A 15,746-nucleotide genomic window follows, 5' to 3' on the forward strand; every position below is an offset into this window, starting at 1 on the left:
AAGTTTAATATCTGTTGATTTAAGGAGTTTTATTTCTTATGCTATATATGCTACAAAAAACTTACACAAATTCATTCATTCATTCATTCATTTTAATAACTAGTAGCTATACCCAAAAGAGAAATAAATTTAAAATAGAAAGATATAAAAAGCTGATAGGCATAGTGAGCATACAGTTGAAAATAAGGGAAAAAGTAAACCAAATCAGATTTCAGCTTGTAAGGCTTCTCTAAGGATCTTACCAATTGCAATCAACTTTTCTTCAGTGTATCTTAAACCGACAACACCCAAATTAACAGGAGCATTGGCAAATTTGTGAGGATCATCATATAAATCATGAACATATTTATCTGATTCATTTAAAGGTTTGTAGTCTGGATCTGGCTTATCCAAAGTTTCATCTAATTTGCTGACTGGGAATACCAAGACTGGATAATCTAATAAGTTCCATTGAGAAGTATATGACCAATACTTGGCAGTTCTATGCTCAGCTGCAACATTTGGAAAAACTGGAGCAATTACCCCATCCAAGACTTCACCTTCTTCATTATTGAAAGTTTGCCAATGTTTTAAGTATTCCTTTCTGTATTTTTGTTTTGCTAAATTCCATTTCCATTGTTCTTGAATATCTAAATCTTCAGCACCTTCAATTGCCCATACAGTTTGTTCACATATTGGTTCACCAGTAGAAGTTAAAGTTTTTTTAACGTCCCTAGCACCATCTTCAAAATAAAGTTTTCCTAAAATCTCAGTTGTACGACTATGATTATAAGGCTTGAAATCTACTAATTCGATATTGTGATAAGCTGATAATTTTTGCTTTACGATATTTAACGCTCTTGTAATGGGTGGAAGAGGGTTAACAACTTCATCCGACCATTCAATACCAAGTCTAAATTTCTGTTTAGTTTCTGGTCTCCATTCAAGAGATACCAAACTTGGATCCGTTAACCAAGGTTTAGCATCGACAATAGTCTTCACAATTAATTCCAAAACATCTAATGATCTGGTTAATGGTCCAGTAACAGATAAAATAGATTCAGAACCCATTTGACATGAAAAATAATCACTCGTTGGAATTCTTCCTACAGTAGTTCTCATACCATAAATACCATTGAAAGCAGAAGGACATCTGATACTTCCACCAATATCACTTCCGAACCCAACAGTACTAGCATGTATACCATTGATAGCACCTTCACCACCAGAAGAACCACCACTAGTCAAGCGACTGTTAAAAGGATTTACTGTTCTACCATGAGCAAATGATTCACATTCAAGCATCATTAATACTTGAGGATTTGTGGTTCTAACAAATGGATTACCTCCATTTTTATACATGATATTAACAATATCCGCATTGTAATCAGTAATTCTATCCAAATAACATAAAGAACCATGAGTAACTGCACGTCCAGTAAATGGAATCATTTCTTTAAGTGATATTGGTAATCCAAAAAGTGGATAAATCTTTGAGAACTTGTCAAAGTTTTCATCTAAGTTTTTAGCATAGGCTAAACTTTCAACTGGTAAAAATTCTTGAACACAATTAGTTAACTTTGATGCAAAAATTGCTGCGTGGAAATAATATTTTAAAACTTCAACAGCAGTATATTTGCCTGATTTCAAATCACTTAATAACTCAATTGGATTCTTCTCGGTAACCTCTTTGACTTTAGCTGGCAATTTTGCGAGATATACTTCAATTGGATATTCAGCCGGATTACCATAATCAGTAGTACTTTCTCCAATAGCAGAAGGAAGTGAATCATAAATATCATAGGTTTCCTTATCATCGAATGGAAATAATTCAAGAGTCTTTGCCAATGACTCCTTATAAATGTTTTGTGCTATAACAGCGAGGTCCTTCCAATTGTCGGTCAACATGTCTACTACTACGTTTCAGTTTAGGTAATGAAATTAGGTCTATATCCAATAACCTAAAATTTCAGGATTCATGGGCCAGTATTTATATTGGTTTAAGATTTACATTATTTCTGTGTTCTAGTTTAGAATGAATGCATAGATAAGAGTTATCTATGAAGTGCATAGAGATACTAAAAGCGGAAGCGGCAAATAATGGGGGTTCACATGTCGCTAAAGCGGAAAAAAAATATTATAAAACGTCAAAAGCGGAAAATGTAACACTTCTGTAAAATGGTACTGGACCATTTAAAATGGTACTGGACCATTGTTGACTCAATCAAGTAAAAAACTCTTACTAAGTAATCTGTAAATTTAGGCCCCCCCCATACCGTATGTAAACAATTGTGCCGTAAAACTAGGTATTAAACAGAATCGATTAGTATGCACCCCTATTTTCTCCACAGGAGACCATTATATCTGCAGAGAGTGGAGTTAATCACTGGACCTTGGCACGATATGTTGGTAGTTTTTTGGTCATGTAACGGGCTTAAGATTGGAACTATTAGCCGCCAATTAATTGTTGGCAACTTATCGCTAGAATGAATCAGTTACCCGTTGTGTATTTAAGGTTTTTAGAACAATTTTATGTAGAAAATTAAAGATAAGAGAAGCAACTATTAGAAGCACGGATTGATTCCCGGAGTTATCTTTGTGGGGTCAAAAAGGTTACCATAAATCTAAATGAATACGGCTGTGATTCTAACGAACATTTTATATTTTTGCTCATACTTCCGACTATTTTCCGGTAAAAAATCGGTAGTTGGATTTATAGGTAATGCCGAGGGTGAATTGAATATATTATAACTAAATTATCTTGCTTCTTGTTTGATCTTGTTTATTTTAGGAGTTTCATTTAGAAGTATAAGATGTCTACATACTAATTTCATTCATTCCTTTTTAAGCTCGAAAGTTCTTATACAACCACCAACAATCAGTGTTTTTCTATAACTTCACAATTCAAGAAGTCATAGCTGAAGCATTTAAAACCTCTTGTTTCGCGATTGCACATTATATAACTGATAATACTTTCTACCTCGATGTGATAGGATTGATGCTTCTTCTGAAGCATTGTGAAATTTAACTCGAGAGAGCATCTTGAAAAGCATTACAGTAAAATGTCTTAGATTAATATCCCAGAATGCCAAATATATCAAAAGCAAGAGAAGTATCCTTTATTTCAAATTAAAAAGTATAATAGCGGCACTTCTTCTTGGGCTGATCAACTTTTCTTGCTTTGGAAACTAAAAGAAGCAACTAAATCAATGAAATTGGTCAGGCAAAGTCATAATGGATTGGGCTCTGTGAAATAAGGGCTTCTGGAGTAAACGAGTCCTTTTATGTAACGAAATACCTTTCATTTTTGCCGCTTTGCAAGCCGAGCAGTATTCTTTAATAACAATAATCCACTTTCTCTGTTGGACCTTCTTCAGTTGTTACACATATTGTATTAGCTTCTATTCACGCTCCTGTTCAGTTGAACATTTCATTTTTGACAAATGTTGTCCTGGTCGAGCTTGGTTTCATCACTTACAAACCTTCAAAAGTATAAGATTTTAAACAATTATATATATGATTAGATTATATACATTACTTTCTTTTGTACTAGAATTAAGTATAATTAAGGACGCAAAAAAGTAGGCTTAAGAAAATAGTCCGGGGTCTGAGAAATATTAAAAGCACACGACAGTTATCTTAAAACAGAAATCAAAGATCAGCAACAATGAAATTACGACGAAGACATGAAACTAATCTAAATTTTCTTGAAATATGCCTCACCATATTATTGTTATAAAAAATAACTAATTCTTGGTCGTTTAAGTCTTTGTGGAATCTCCTTTCTCCCATTAACTGAGGCTCAGTATTAGATGTAATCGTCAAAAATAATCAAAACAAAAGGCATTGAAACTACTAAATTAATCAATCCGCGATGAGGTACCCGATAATCTTTACTGAAATGGATTGAAAAAGTCTTTCCATTATCCATTTTCGTAAATTTGTGTCCTAAATGGTAAGTAAGGCCTGGATTCACACTTTTAAGTATGCAGGAGTTCATGCGCAAGTCAGCGAAGTAGCCATTTGACACGCTCTGATGCTTAAATTGTGTAACTTAGGTTAAACTTTTTCAATCATTATTGCTATGTTTAGGGAGGATTTTATTGCATATAATTCTGGATTATATAAATAAAGGTCAAATTGCCACTTGCCCCTTTTTATAAAATCATGAGTTTTATTTTACTTAGAACTTAGAATAACTTACAATGAAATTTCAAACTATCGCTACCTTAGCCTTTACTTCCACAGCTCTTGCCAGTTATATTGAACAAGGCAGAATCTACAATGACGAAAATGCTGTCGTTATTGGTAATGACTTCGAGGGTTTCGAAATTATCAACCTCAAGGAAAATGATGAGCAAATCTTGAAGAAGACTTCATCATTTGCTGTTTCTTCTAGTAGTACTACTACCAAAGCCAAGAAGACCACAACTGCTGTTTCCTCATCCTCCACTAGTACCAAAAAGTCCAAGGAAACTAGTTCCACTGAAGTTTCTTCTTCTAAAAAGCACAAGTCACAAACGGCTTCTATTACCAAAACAAATGATGGTGCTCAAGTTGGTGCTGCCGGTGCTATTGTAGCTGGTCCAATTGCTATCATTGCAGGTTTACTTCTTTAATTTATTTGAACTCATTTACGTTTTCTATATGGACAATCAATTATAAAATTAAGTAACAAAATTAATAACATCACTATAATTTAGTTTGTAATATTAAAAAAGTTCTCTAAGCGTATAGCTATCATGTTAAAGATATAGCAACTGAGTAGAGGACATTGTGCAGGATTGAGCGACATCCCTATTCCGGAGCTTAACACTAGAAAAATGTCTAGTTTCCGCCGGACCGCGCAATGAATGTCGCGTTATGATTCATTCAAAATTTTCTCACTGTACTCCAGCTTTATGCAAAATGGATTAGATTCAATCAAATAAAAACTGGAACAACTGCTTCATTTTCGATTTATACATCTAAAAACTTGGAGAGACTCTGGTAAAATGCTAAAACAAAATTTACCAGTCTCATCGTCGAGCATGTTCGTAAGACAGTTCGTTAGAGCAAAGTCGAACGTTGCAAGTTCTACATCAGCTTTGGCTTATAAGACTTTACATCGTAATCAAAAAAGGCCACCATTACCAACTTTAGATACTCCAAATTGGTCAGCAGATGCAGCTGTTAGTTCCATCTTATATGAAACTCCAGTTCCTTCCAGAGCTCCTAGAAAGCAACATGTGTTAAACTGTTTAGTTCAAAACGAACCTGGTGTTTTAAGTAGTGTATCTGGTACTTTAGCTGCCAGAGGATTTAATATTGATTCATTAGTCGTATGTAATACAGAAGTTAAAGATTTATCTCGTATGACTATTGTATTGGATGGACAAGATGCAGTTATTGAGCAAGCTAGAAGACAAATAGAAGATTTAGTTCCTGTTTATGCTGTATTGGATTATACAAATGCTGAAATTATTAAGAGAGAATTATTATTAGCAAGAGTTTCATTATTAGGACCTGAATATTTCCAAGAATTAATTGCTACCCATAAATTACATATTAGTGATGGAGCTTCAATTCCGGATTTAACGGCTGCTGATTCAGCTTTTCACCCAAACAATTTAGCACCTTCTGAAGCTTTAAGACAAAAACATAAGCATTTAGATCATGTTAATACTATTACTGAAAAATTCGGTGGTAGAATTGTTGATATTAGTGACAGAAATGTTATTGTTGAATTAAGTGCTAAACCATCTAGAGTTTCTGCTTTTATAACATTATTACATCCATTTGGTATTTTAGAACTTGCTAGATCTGGTATGATGGCGTTACCAAGAACTCCATTAGACCATGTCGTTGAAGAAGATGAAGATGTTGCGGCTGCTGACATTGTTGACGCTTCCCAATTACCACCAGGTTAGAGGGAATATCGGGCTTTTCGTTTTAGTGAAGATATTTCAAAATAAAAAGAGATTTAGTCCTTTTTACTCTATAGATAAAGATAATTTTGTTTAAAATTCCTAAATATTTAATAAATGCCATACTCATATTCGAGCATCAACGAAGGACTTTATTTAACTCCGTTTCAATTAGTAGATTCGTTAGATGTGCCGCACGATGCAGCAGAACATTACCCCCAAATTTATGTGCGCAACTTGAATGCAAAATCATTTTATAAAAACAATACAATTATTTTTCTAATATATTATATTTTAACAGTAATCTACACTTGTCTATATGAAAGAAACTGAAAATATTTAACACCAGAAATGCCAAGTTCTGATGTAGAAAGGCTTGGTAGCCATTAAAGCCTTTTCTTCAGCTATTTCTTGTTTCAAGACATCCAAATCTAATTCTCTTCTACCAGTATCAATATCGATATCCTTGGCTCTAATAAAGATTTTCAAGTCTCTCTTCCAAACTTTGTAAAAAATCCAGAAACACCATACAACTGGGAATCCCAAGTATGACATAAAGAAATCAGAAGCATTTGGTGAACCACCCAATGGGAATAAAGCAATCCAGAATTGGGCAATTAAAACCAAAATATTAATAGCAGCACCATAAGCAGCACCATAAACACCAACTTGAGAAGTATAGGTCAATTCACTAGTATCTCTACCTTGAACTTTCAAGGCTCTTCTAAATCTAATTAAACAAATGTTAATGGACATCCAAGTAAATAATGATGATAAACCAGATAAAGCTAATAACCAATCGAAGACAGTACCAGAATCATTGGATGCAGTAATGAAACATAATAAACCAAAAGTACATTGAACAATAATAGCAAATAATGGTCTACCTTGTTTATCAATATAACCTAAAAACTTTGGAGCTTGACCAGAAGCAGCCAAAGCAGCCAATGTTCTTGAAGAAGCAAAAACAGATGAATTACCAACAGATAAGACAGAAATCATAATGACAACATTCATGACAGATGGTAAACCAGAAATACCAGCATTCTTAATAGAAATAACAAAAGGTGAAGCAGCAGCATCAACAGAAGAGTTAGCAATTAATCTTGGATCATTATAAGGAACTAATAAACCAACAAGTGTTAAAGAAACAATATAGAATAATGTAATTCTCCAGAAAACTTGCTTGGTAGCTTTTGGAACAGATTTTCTTGGATTGGCACTTTCAGCAGCTGCTAATCCACAAAGTTCAGTACCACCAAATGCGAAAGCTGCAGTAACAAAGACTGAACAAACACCTTTGAAACCATTGGCAAATGCCCCTGGGTTAGTCCAGAATTTACCACCGATATATTCATGACTTGGACCACCACCTGCTGCTAAAACTATACCTAAAATGATATAACCAATGATAGCCAAAACCTTAACTAATGAGAAAAAGAATTCAGCTTCACCATATCCTCTAACACCGAAGAAATTAATAGCACAGATTAGCACATAGAAAATAACAACGAAAGCCGCTGAATTAGTAGTTTCATCCCAAAATTTAATTGTGATTGCAGCAGCCACCAATTCTAAGGGTAAAACAATTAACCATCCCATAGCATAATTCCACGCCATAGTAAAACCCCATGAAGGTTCGATAAATCTAGAGTTATAAGTAAGGAAAGCACCAGCGACTGGGAAAGTAACAGATAATTCCCCTAAAGATTGAACAGTACAATAAATCATAGTACCAATAATGATATAAGCAATAATAACACCTGCTGGACCAGCTTCTCCTAAACAAGCACCAGAACCAACGAATAAACCTGTACCAATAGCACCTCCAATAGCAATCATTTGTAAATGTCTACTTTTTAAAGATCTTGAAAGTGGAGAGTTAGCTGTCATAATAGCAATTTTTTGAGTATCTGTCAAGTTTGGATCAAGACCCAAGTCAACAGCATCTGCCCTCTTGAAGCTATCAACAAATTTGGCAAATCCTGTTAATTCGGGACCGGTTCTGTCGAAGGCATCAATATAGATACCACCATTCTTTTCAAGAGAGTCACTATCACCGACAGCGGCAGCTCTTGATCTTATATAATCTAATTCCTTTTCTGGCATTTTACAAGTTATACTATACTCCTTTTAAAAAGAGAATATAGAACACAAAGTAACACTAACTACTATTCAAATAAAAGTAAATACAAGGTTATTATATACTATATAAGAAGTTTTCATTAATATAGGGGTCTATTAAAGAAACGGTTATCTACGATGCCTTAATTTTCAATTTAGGCCCAAAAAATAAAATAAACCTAATATATAGATAGGAAAAGTCAATTGAAAATACTGATACGAATCTTCATAATTGCCTTTCAAAAATGATTTTGGGGCTTTGTAGAGTGGAAAGTTAAAACAATCATATATATAATGATAGGTCTCGAAATGATTGTGAAATTGATCTTTTGTGCCAGATTTTTCCGGCCAAACGTTATCTTTGCTCCCAATTAGGAAGTGACGCAGAGTTTGACGTTCGGCTCTTTTTTCTTATCTTTTGCGACAGGAAACATCCCACTGTATGTTATCATAAACTGTCAAAATTCTTATTACAATGGAGCTTCAAATACGAAAACAGAGCGGGATAATCATATTCCAATGAGGTGTACTACAATGCGCTTGCTTAAATCTATAAAGCCACGAGGTAGAGTCATGACCAGCAAAGTACAATACAATTTTACTCCATGTAACTTTATATAACCTTCTATTTCTTAGAAAAGCGTTAAAGAATATAATGTAATTGTGAAATAGACTTATTTTGTAATCAAATGTAATGTACTCAAGGAATTCTTCTACTCCAGTACCTTTGGGAAAGTTCACGCTGAAAGGGTTTTGCGATTTGCTCAAAAAAATAACGTATAAGATAGGTTAAATCAATTCTTCTAATCTTCATAACGCCGTGAAGTTTACTTATCTTATCCAAAAAATACTTCTCGAAGCGTCAACACATTCTTAATTGATTTATACAGGCGGGTAAAGGATTAGTTAATTTTTTATTTTCTATGAATTTAGGCACTTTCAATAATTTAATGGACACTATCTCTGGATATCTTTTGACTCTGTGGTTGTTACCGAGTCAATTCCAGTAACATATCTAGAAGTTGTGAATTATTGTGAAAATAAGCTATTAAGTGTAGTCAATGATACATTTAATTGTATCCTGCACATTAAGGATTTAAATCACGTGATAATGCACGAGACCCTTAACATTGAAAAAGAATTAAGGTTTCTTTACTTCTTTATAAGTATATCATCAGAGGGGAATCACCTCTTCACTCAATAATGATGCCAATATTAACATACATGTACTCCAATGCACACATATGTACCGAATAAAAGGTAAAAGTCAATGATGATCATTGGCGAGTACTCATTTTATTGTCCTCTAAATCATTTAAAACGCTTCTATAATGCAGATCGCAGAATTTCTAGAAAGTGAAATTTTCTGATTCGGTAGCTGCTTTTATAATAACCACAAAAGACTAATTTAAGGCACGAAGTAACGTAACATTAAGTATGAAGCAGGCGAAAGAATAAGTGTAGTTTAATGTCTATAAGATTGTTGGGTACCATGTGTTATATTTGCGTTGAACATGTATAGACTTATAATAGACATCAAGATGCCAATCCAGATTATAGTGGTGCATAACTAGCTGAACTAGTAGAATTTCTATGACTATAATTCAGCTGTTTCAGCTATTTTTTTCTGGGCTCTTTTGAGCTAATAAAACCCAAAGCTCAGCTTTTGCATTCTTAAGATCAGCAATTTCTCATTAACCTTAATAGAGTTGAATAGTTTGAGTTCAAGACCCATAAAAAAAAAAAAGGTTAAAACCCAATGATGTAGATCGCCAAGATACAATACAATCTAATCTATATTTAGTGAATTACTAAATTATAGGTAGAGCACGAAACTGATTTTGGACAAGTCTAAGCGTCATTTGGAAAATTGAAAATTGAAAATAAAAATGATACATGCCGAGGCTGCGACTTACATCATGCGTTGACATCAGGAACAAAATATTCCAAATTGTAAAAATTACGATGTCACTAATTCATAACTTCAAGAGAACATTCCATGTCTGTCATAATAATAATAATGACAAATACAATTATTATGACATGTAAAGGTTGTTTAAGTAAATGTAATATAATTAATTACAGTTTTAATAATTAGCGTAAATATGCTGACTTTTTGTGATTCAATTTGATGATCGTTACATTAAAGTTTAGATAAATTGTAAATCTTATGCCCCATTAATGATGTAGTAATAAACACTAATTCTAATGAAATTAATGACATTTATTATCATTAAAATCTACTGTAAGCTTTTATTGTAACATATTCGCTAAAGTTTTGAACTTGTAACTACTTATATCATATCCCTTAGATTTAGACGATTGAACTTAGTACGTTCATTACAATCCAAACCAAACCAAACCAATCTGACCCAATCCATTGTCATCTGCTTAAACCTGTACCGCACTCGGTAGAAATCGCGCTACATATATATACGCCTTACATACAAAAAGAAACTACCTGATACTGTAAGTCATATTTTGATTATTACCTCATATTTTATATTCAGACTGTATAAGTTTTCAGCAGAGAGCCTGCACCGGAAAAATATAAAGATATTATATTAAAACACAAACTTGGTATTCCATCCCAAGTTCCAAGTTTCACAAGTTCACTTTACAGACAAATCATTGACTAAGTCGAGCTACCAGCTAACTAGCATTATTAATTTTTACCAGTAATCCTCATAATATTCGTCGCACATTATATCACCATAGTGTATAATATCATAAGAACTCATGCTAGTAGTCAAGAAAGACTTAAACACTTAATTCACTAAATATCATAATTCAAGTCATGCAGAATCCTGTCAAGAATGAATATGATGATAGTCAGAAAGTTGGTCCAAACGTTCATCAAGCATCCCAATCACGAAGTCCACCACAAATCTCTGCTTCGTCTCTGTCGTCACATCACTATCTGACCCCACAACTGACCATATCACTGCAACGATCACATCCCTACCCAATTGCAGCCACTCAAAAAGATCAATTACTTCCACAACCGCAGCAACAACAACCTGGACCTCCTCAATCTCAAGCCCAACAACAAACCCAACCACAACCACAGCCAAACAAGTTCTATCCAGCATATTATCCGGCCGCCCCTCCAGCACAAACAGCATATTATCCACAAATGCACCCACCACCACCACCACCTCCAGGTATACCTGGCCATTATCAGTATGCTCCTCCTCCTAATTCTAATGGTGCTATTTTACAACAACAAGTTCAACAACCATATCCTCAAATGTATCAACAGACTCAATTAGCACAACCTCAACTTCCACCTCCTGGGGTAATCCCCCCAGCTCCTATAGAAGTTGAACATATTCCATCTCAAGGTAAAAAGCGACCTGTATCAGCTTCAATCCCTCCCACACGTAATTTAATCAATTATCCTCGAAAAAGGGCATTAACCGCCTGTGATTCATGTAGATTGAAAAAGATAAAATGTGATAACATCCGTCCAAGATGCGGTTCTTGCACCAAAAATGGTAATACAAATTGTCATTACAGGACAGATGATCAACTGAAAGATAATTCAAATGGAGATTCAGGCTCAACAAATATTATGAAAAAGCTAGATACTATTTTAAAAGATCTTAATGATTTAAAGAAAAATGCTGGACTACCGATTACAACTCCTGAAGAAGAAGAAGAATCCTTTAATAATGAACGCAAAAGGCCCAGAGTTTCTTCTGAATTAAAATTTGATGATTGCTTTTGGGATATGTCTCTTACATCGATTCTTAGGTGGAGATCTTTCAAACATTTTACTGGTGAAACTGCCGAAAATATTAGTGCAATAACAAATCAATTAGTAAAAGATTATAATATTAATGATATACCAGTGATAAAAACTGCTCCATTAGCTGAAAGAATAGTTATTGCTAATGCTTTGGATACATTAATAAAGGAAAATCTTTCTACTATTATAAATTCTTTCTTTGTTAATTGTTTTACAAAAATTCCTATCCTAGATACCTTAGAATTCTTTGAGATTTTAGAATTATATAAATGTTTGATTGCATATGATAATTCTTTAACTTTTATGAGTTTATTAGAGACATATGATGCAAGTAATCCATCTACAGATAATATTCCGAAATTTGTATATGATGCTTTAAAAGCATCAAATCTTGAAGATACTCCCTATCGTCGTCTAGCTTATAGATGTTTATGTGAATCAGTACCTGTAATACTAGCAATTTGTGCTTTGGGAGTTATTTCAACTAGTATCCAATTAGATAACTTAGCTAAATTTAATACTTCATTTGAAGAAAGATCTTCTATAGCCACTGGTTGTTTATCCAATGATTCATCATTTATTAAAGTTCCTGCAAATCTTCCTCGTGATAGATCAGCAATAGCATTCTTACTCATTAACTATGCTACATTTTTGGAATCAGCTTTTCCAGATGCCATTACACCAAGTTCCTTGAATGCATCCACTTTCAATTTATTGTTAAGTCAATATTATTTATACATCATGTGTCCATTAAGAGCTTATAGATACATTTCAAATGCATGTCAACATGTTATGTATTTTATAATCCAAAAAAATGTTAACAATACATTCAATGCACCTTCTATTGATACCAATAAACGAGATATAGTTGAACGATTATTTTGGATGTGCTTGAAATTAGAATGTGAATTAAGATTAGAATTATCTCCATACGTCCCCTTATCAGGAATAACTCAAGTAACCCCACCATCTTCTTTTCCAAAAATCCCAGATCCTATGACATTATCTATAAAGGAAGCTCATAGTGAAGCTTGTATAAGGTTAGCCAATAAATATGATGATGAAAGAACATGGTATTATTTTTTAACAGAAATAGCCGTTAGAAAAGTTGATAATAAAATGTGTGATGAAATGTATTCTTTTGAAAATGTAAACAATAATACATGGGATACAGAACAATTTGCCAATGAAACAGTATGGAGTACATTTATTAAATATTTGAATCAATATAATGGTATTATTAATTCATTAAATCCACAAATCCGGAATTTTGTATTACAAGAAGTTAATGTTGATCAAATTCATAGAAGAATGAAGAAGAAGTATGAAAAGAAACAAGCAAAAGTATCAGTTGATAGTGATATATTTGATAGTTTGGATGATTTTTTAATTGATGATGATTTACTATTACGTGCTCAATCTGAATCTATAATGTTTATTAAAACAAGAATTGTTTTATCAAAGCTTTTATTATTCCGACCATTGGTATACTTAGTTTTAGAAGATAAAATATCTGTTATAGAATTACTAGAGGCTACCTTATCAGTAGTAAGTACTTCTACGAGTAATTCATCTGCAAATACATTAAATTCTGTTGAATCACCCGATTCATTAAGTTCTAATTCGAATCCATTAACTGGAGCTTCTATACCATCTGATGCTGAAATGGAAATGGATTATTTCAATATAATTAATGCACCATTGTTTTATCAAAAACAATATCCTGATGAAGATTTCTCTGACCTTATTGAATATCCTCCAAAGGAGAATGGTTCAAAATCAGATGATGAACTGGAAGAAAATTCTGAGGAAAATTTCAAATTAAAAGATATTTCTTCAGCAAGAGTAAGAATTATGAGGATATTTGTACAAAATTTAATATCACTTCCAAAATTAAATATTCCAAAACTTGGATCTTATAGACATCCAGGATCTTGGTATTATTTAAGAAATTTATTTATTGGGAATGTATTTCAATTTCTCTTGTATAAAAAGATTACTGAACTGCTTAAACATGCTATTACAGATGAAACATTCAAACATTTAACAACAGGTTTACCCGATATTTCATCTCCAACAGATTTAATTAATATGGTTAACGTAGTTCTTTCAAAAGAATCAATTATTACAGGTTATGAACATTCATTAATCATATTTAGATATTGGATGGAAGAATCAAAGGACTGTGTCGTATATTACAATTATATTAAGAAACTATTAGAAAAGCTATAGATGTCAGTCCCAAAATAAAAGAACCTCTCGTTATTTTTAATCTTATTGTATATGTCTAATGTATTATTATTTTATTTCACTTATGTCAGCTAAGTTATTTTTCTTTTATTTTTTTTGCAGCAATGAATCTCTACGCGGCAATGAACAAGTCCGATATCGCATTCAAATTTATCTTAGCAATAATTCTTATATAAACCGATAAATTCTTGACTAAAATTTATAGTAACAGCCGTATGGTTATATTTTTATTTCTAGGTATAGGAATAATATTTCTTAAAGCGAAGAATTACAAAGTATGGGAACTGTAGATAAAGATTGGCATAACTGTGATTATGAAATTAAAGAACAAGATAGGTTCTTACCTATTGCTAATGGTGAGTATAAAAATAACTAATTTCTTTAAAATAATATAAACACTAGTTCTAACACCAATTTAATTTCATATAGTAGCCAGAGTTATGAAGAAAGCATTACCTGAACATGCAAAACTCTCAAAGGATTCAAAAGAATGCATTCAAGAATGTGTATCTGAGTTTATATCATTTATAACAAGTCAAGCAATCGACAAGTGTGGATTAGAGAAGAGAAAGACTCTTAATGGTGAAGACATACTCTGGGCAATGTTCACATTAGGATTTGAGAATTATTCAGAAACTTTAAAGATATACCTTGCCAAGTATCGACAATATGAACAAGAACAAGCACTAATGAAACCACCTAGAAAGAGAAAACAAAGAAGAAGTAGAGTGACTAGTACGAGGAAGGTACGGAAGCCCAAACAACATGTGGATGGAGAGGATGAAGAAGAGGAAGGACTCATGCATGGTGATTATGATGATCATGTGGAGGAGGAGGAAGAGTACTTGTATGATTTAGAAGAGGATGAAGATATAGAGCAAGAACTCGAAGAGAACGAAGAACAACAATTCCAAGAAGATGACGCAACAGCAGAAAGTGAATCTAGCGAAGGAATTTCCCCCAAGAGTACGATAGTCACTACACAACAATTCAAGCAAGAGGCTAATGGAATGTACAATTTTGAATTTCTGGGTCTGACCCGATCTAAAGCTATACGACTGAAAAATAGTGTTAGTCAGGAAACCGACATATTAGATCAATATTTAATGACATCATCCAGCCGATCAAATAGTCAAGACGATGACATGTCAACGTACCACCAGTACACTAATAAGGTTTAGATATAATTACGCGAAACGCCAAAAAAAGTTTTTAGGGAGGGCCGCAAGGAGCTCAGAGATAATTTGATTTAACCCCCTTCAGGTATATAGACAAATAGATAATTATACAATTAGGTAAATATGTAAAAGAGGTAAGAGATGTACCGAAGATATCACACTACATTAAGTGGCTTACAGGGCTCAGTTAACACGTATGCCCCAGCTTAGCTTACATACACATATTTAACGCAAATAATTATCGTTTGGTGCAAAAACGGTTGCCACAAACTTGTAACTAAATTTAGACCCCTATTAATAACGCGCGAATCATCGCTAGGATCTGTAATTACCTACATTAGCAAATTGATTCTAGAAGAGTTGTTTGAATCTTTTTCATTATACATTCAATTCAATTCTATTCAATTCTTATTATCTCATTGAATAAGATTCATACTATATCATACCACTAAAGCTAATCGTACCGTAAGATACTTCTGTGCAACATGCCACTACTCCCCCCTTTTAGTACCTCCCTGTAGAAATTTTCTCACTACCGAATTTCAGACATTTTTTTTT

General features: G+C 33.2%; 5 protein-coding genes across 5 annotated transcripts; 3 read left to right on the top strand and 2 right to left on the bottom strand. All coding sequences in view use genetic code 12, as the record gives it.

Moving 5' to 3' along the window:
- Positions 1 to 112: 112 nt before the first annotated feature.
- On the bottom strand, positions 113 to 2,092 carry RJT21DRAFT_119655 (amidase signature domain-containing protein). The gene has a single exon (XM_064881479.1). The coding sequence runs from the start codon at positions 1,885 to 1,887 to the stop codon at positions 205 to 207; it is 1,683 nt and encodes a 560-aa protein (XP_064740240.1). The 5' UTR covers positions 1,888 to 2,092; the 3' UTR covers positions 113 to 204.
- Positions 2,093 to 4,082: 1,990 nt separating this feature from the next.
- Positions 4,083 to 4,712, top strand: PGA53 (Pga53p). The gene has a single exon (XM_064884007.1). It carries the CDS (start codon positions 4,185 to 4,187, stop codon positions 4,596 to 4,598), a length of 414 nt encoding a protein of 137 aa, XP_064740241.1. The 5' UTR covers positions 4,083 to 4,184; the 3' UTR covers positions 4,599 to 4,712.
- Positions 4,713 to 4,904: 192 nt separating this feature from the next.
- Positions 4,905 to 6,265, top strand: ILV6 (acetolactate synthase regulatory subunit). Its single transcript, XM_064881480.1, has one exon. The coding sequence runs from the start codon at positions 4,974 to 4,976 to the stop codon at positions 5,886 to 5,888; it is 915 nt and encodes a 304-aa protein (XP_064740242.1). The 5' UTR covers positions 4,905 to 4,973; the 3' UTR covers positions 5,889 to 6,265.
- On the bottom strand, positions 6,225 to 7,994 carry RJT21DRAFT_83006 (amino acid permease; the record flags this gene model as incomplete). Its single annotated transcript, XM_064885345.1, has 1 exon — positions 6,225 to 7,994. The coding sequence occupies one exon, from the start codon at positions 7,992 to 7,994 to the stop codon at positions 6,225 to 6,227; it is 1,770 nt and encodes a 589-aa protein (XP_064740243.1).
- A 2,812-nt stretch (positions 7,995 to 10,806) lies between these two features.
- On the top strand, positions 10,807 to 15,191 carry ZCF27 (Zcf27p; the record flags this gene model as incomplete). The annotated part of the gene is made up of 2 exons (XM_064884023.1): positions 10,807 to 13,945; positions 14,440 to 15,191. The coding sequence occupies 2 exons, from the start codon at positions 10,807 to 10,809 to the stop codon at positions 15,189 to 15,191; spliced, it is 3,891 nt and encodes a 1,296-aa protein (XP_064740244.1).
- Positions 15,192 to 15,746: the final 555 nt, after the last annotated feature.

The sequence above is a fragment of the Scheffersomyces amazonensis genome, assembly GCF_036850825.1.
Source record: "Scheffersomyces amazonensis strain UFMG-HMD-26.3 chromosome Unknown RJT21scaffold_2, whole genome shotgun sequence".
NCBI lineage: Eukaryota > Fungi > Ascomycota > Pichiomycetes > Serinales > Debaryomycetaceae > Scheffersomyces > Scheffersomyces amazonensis.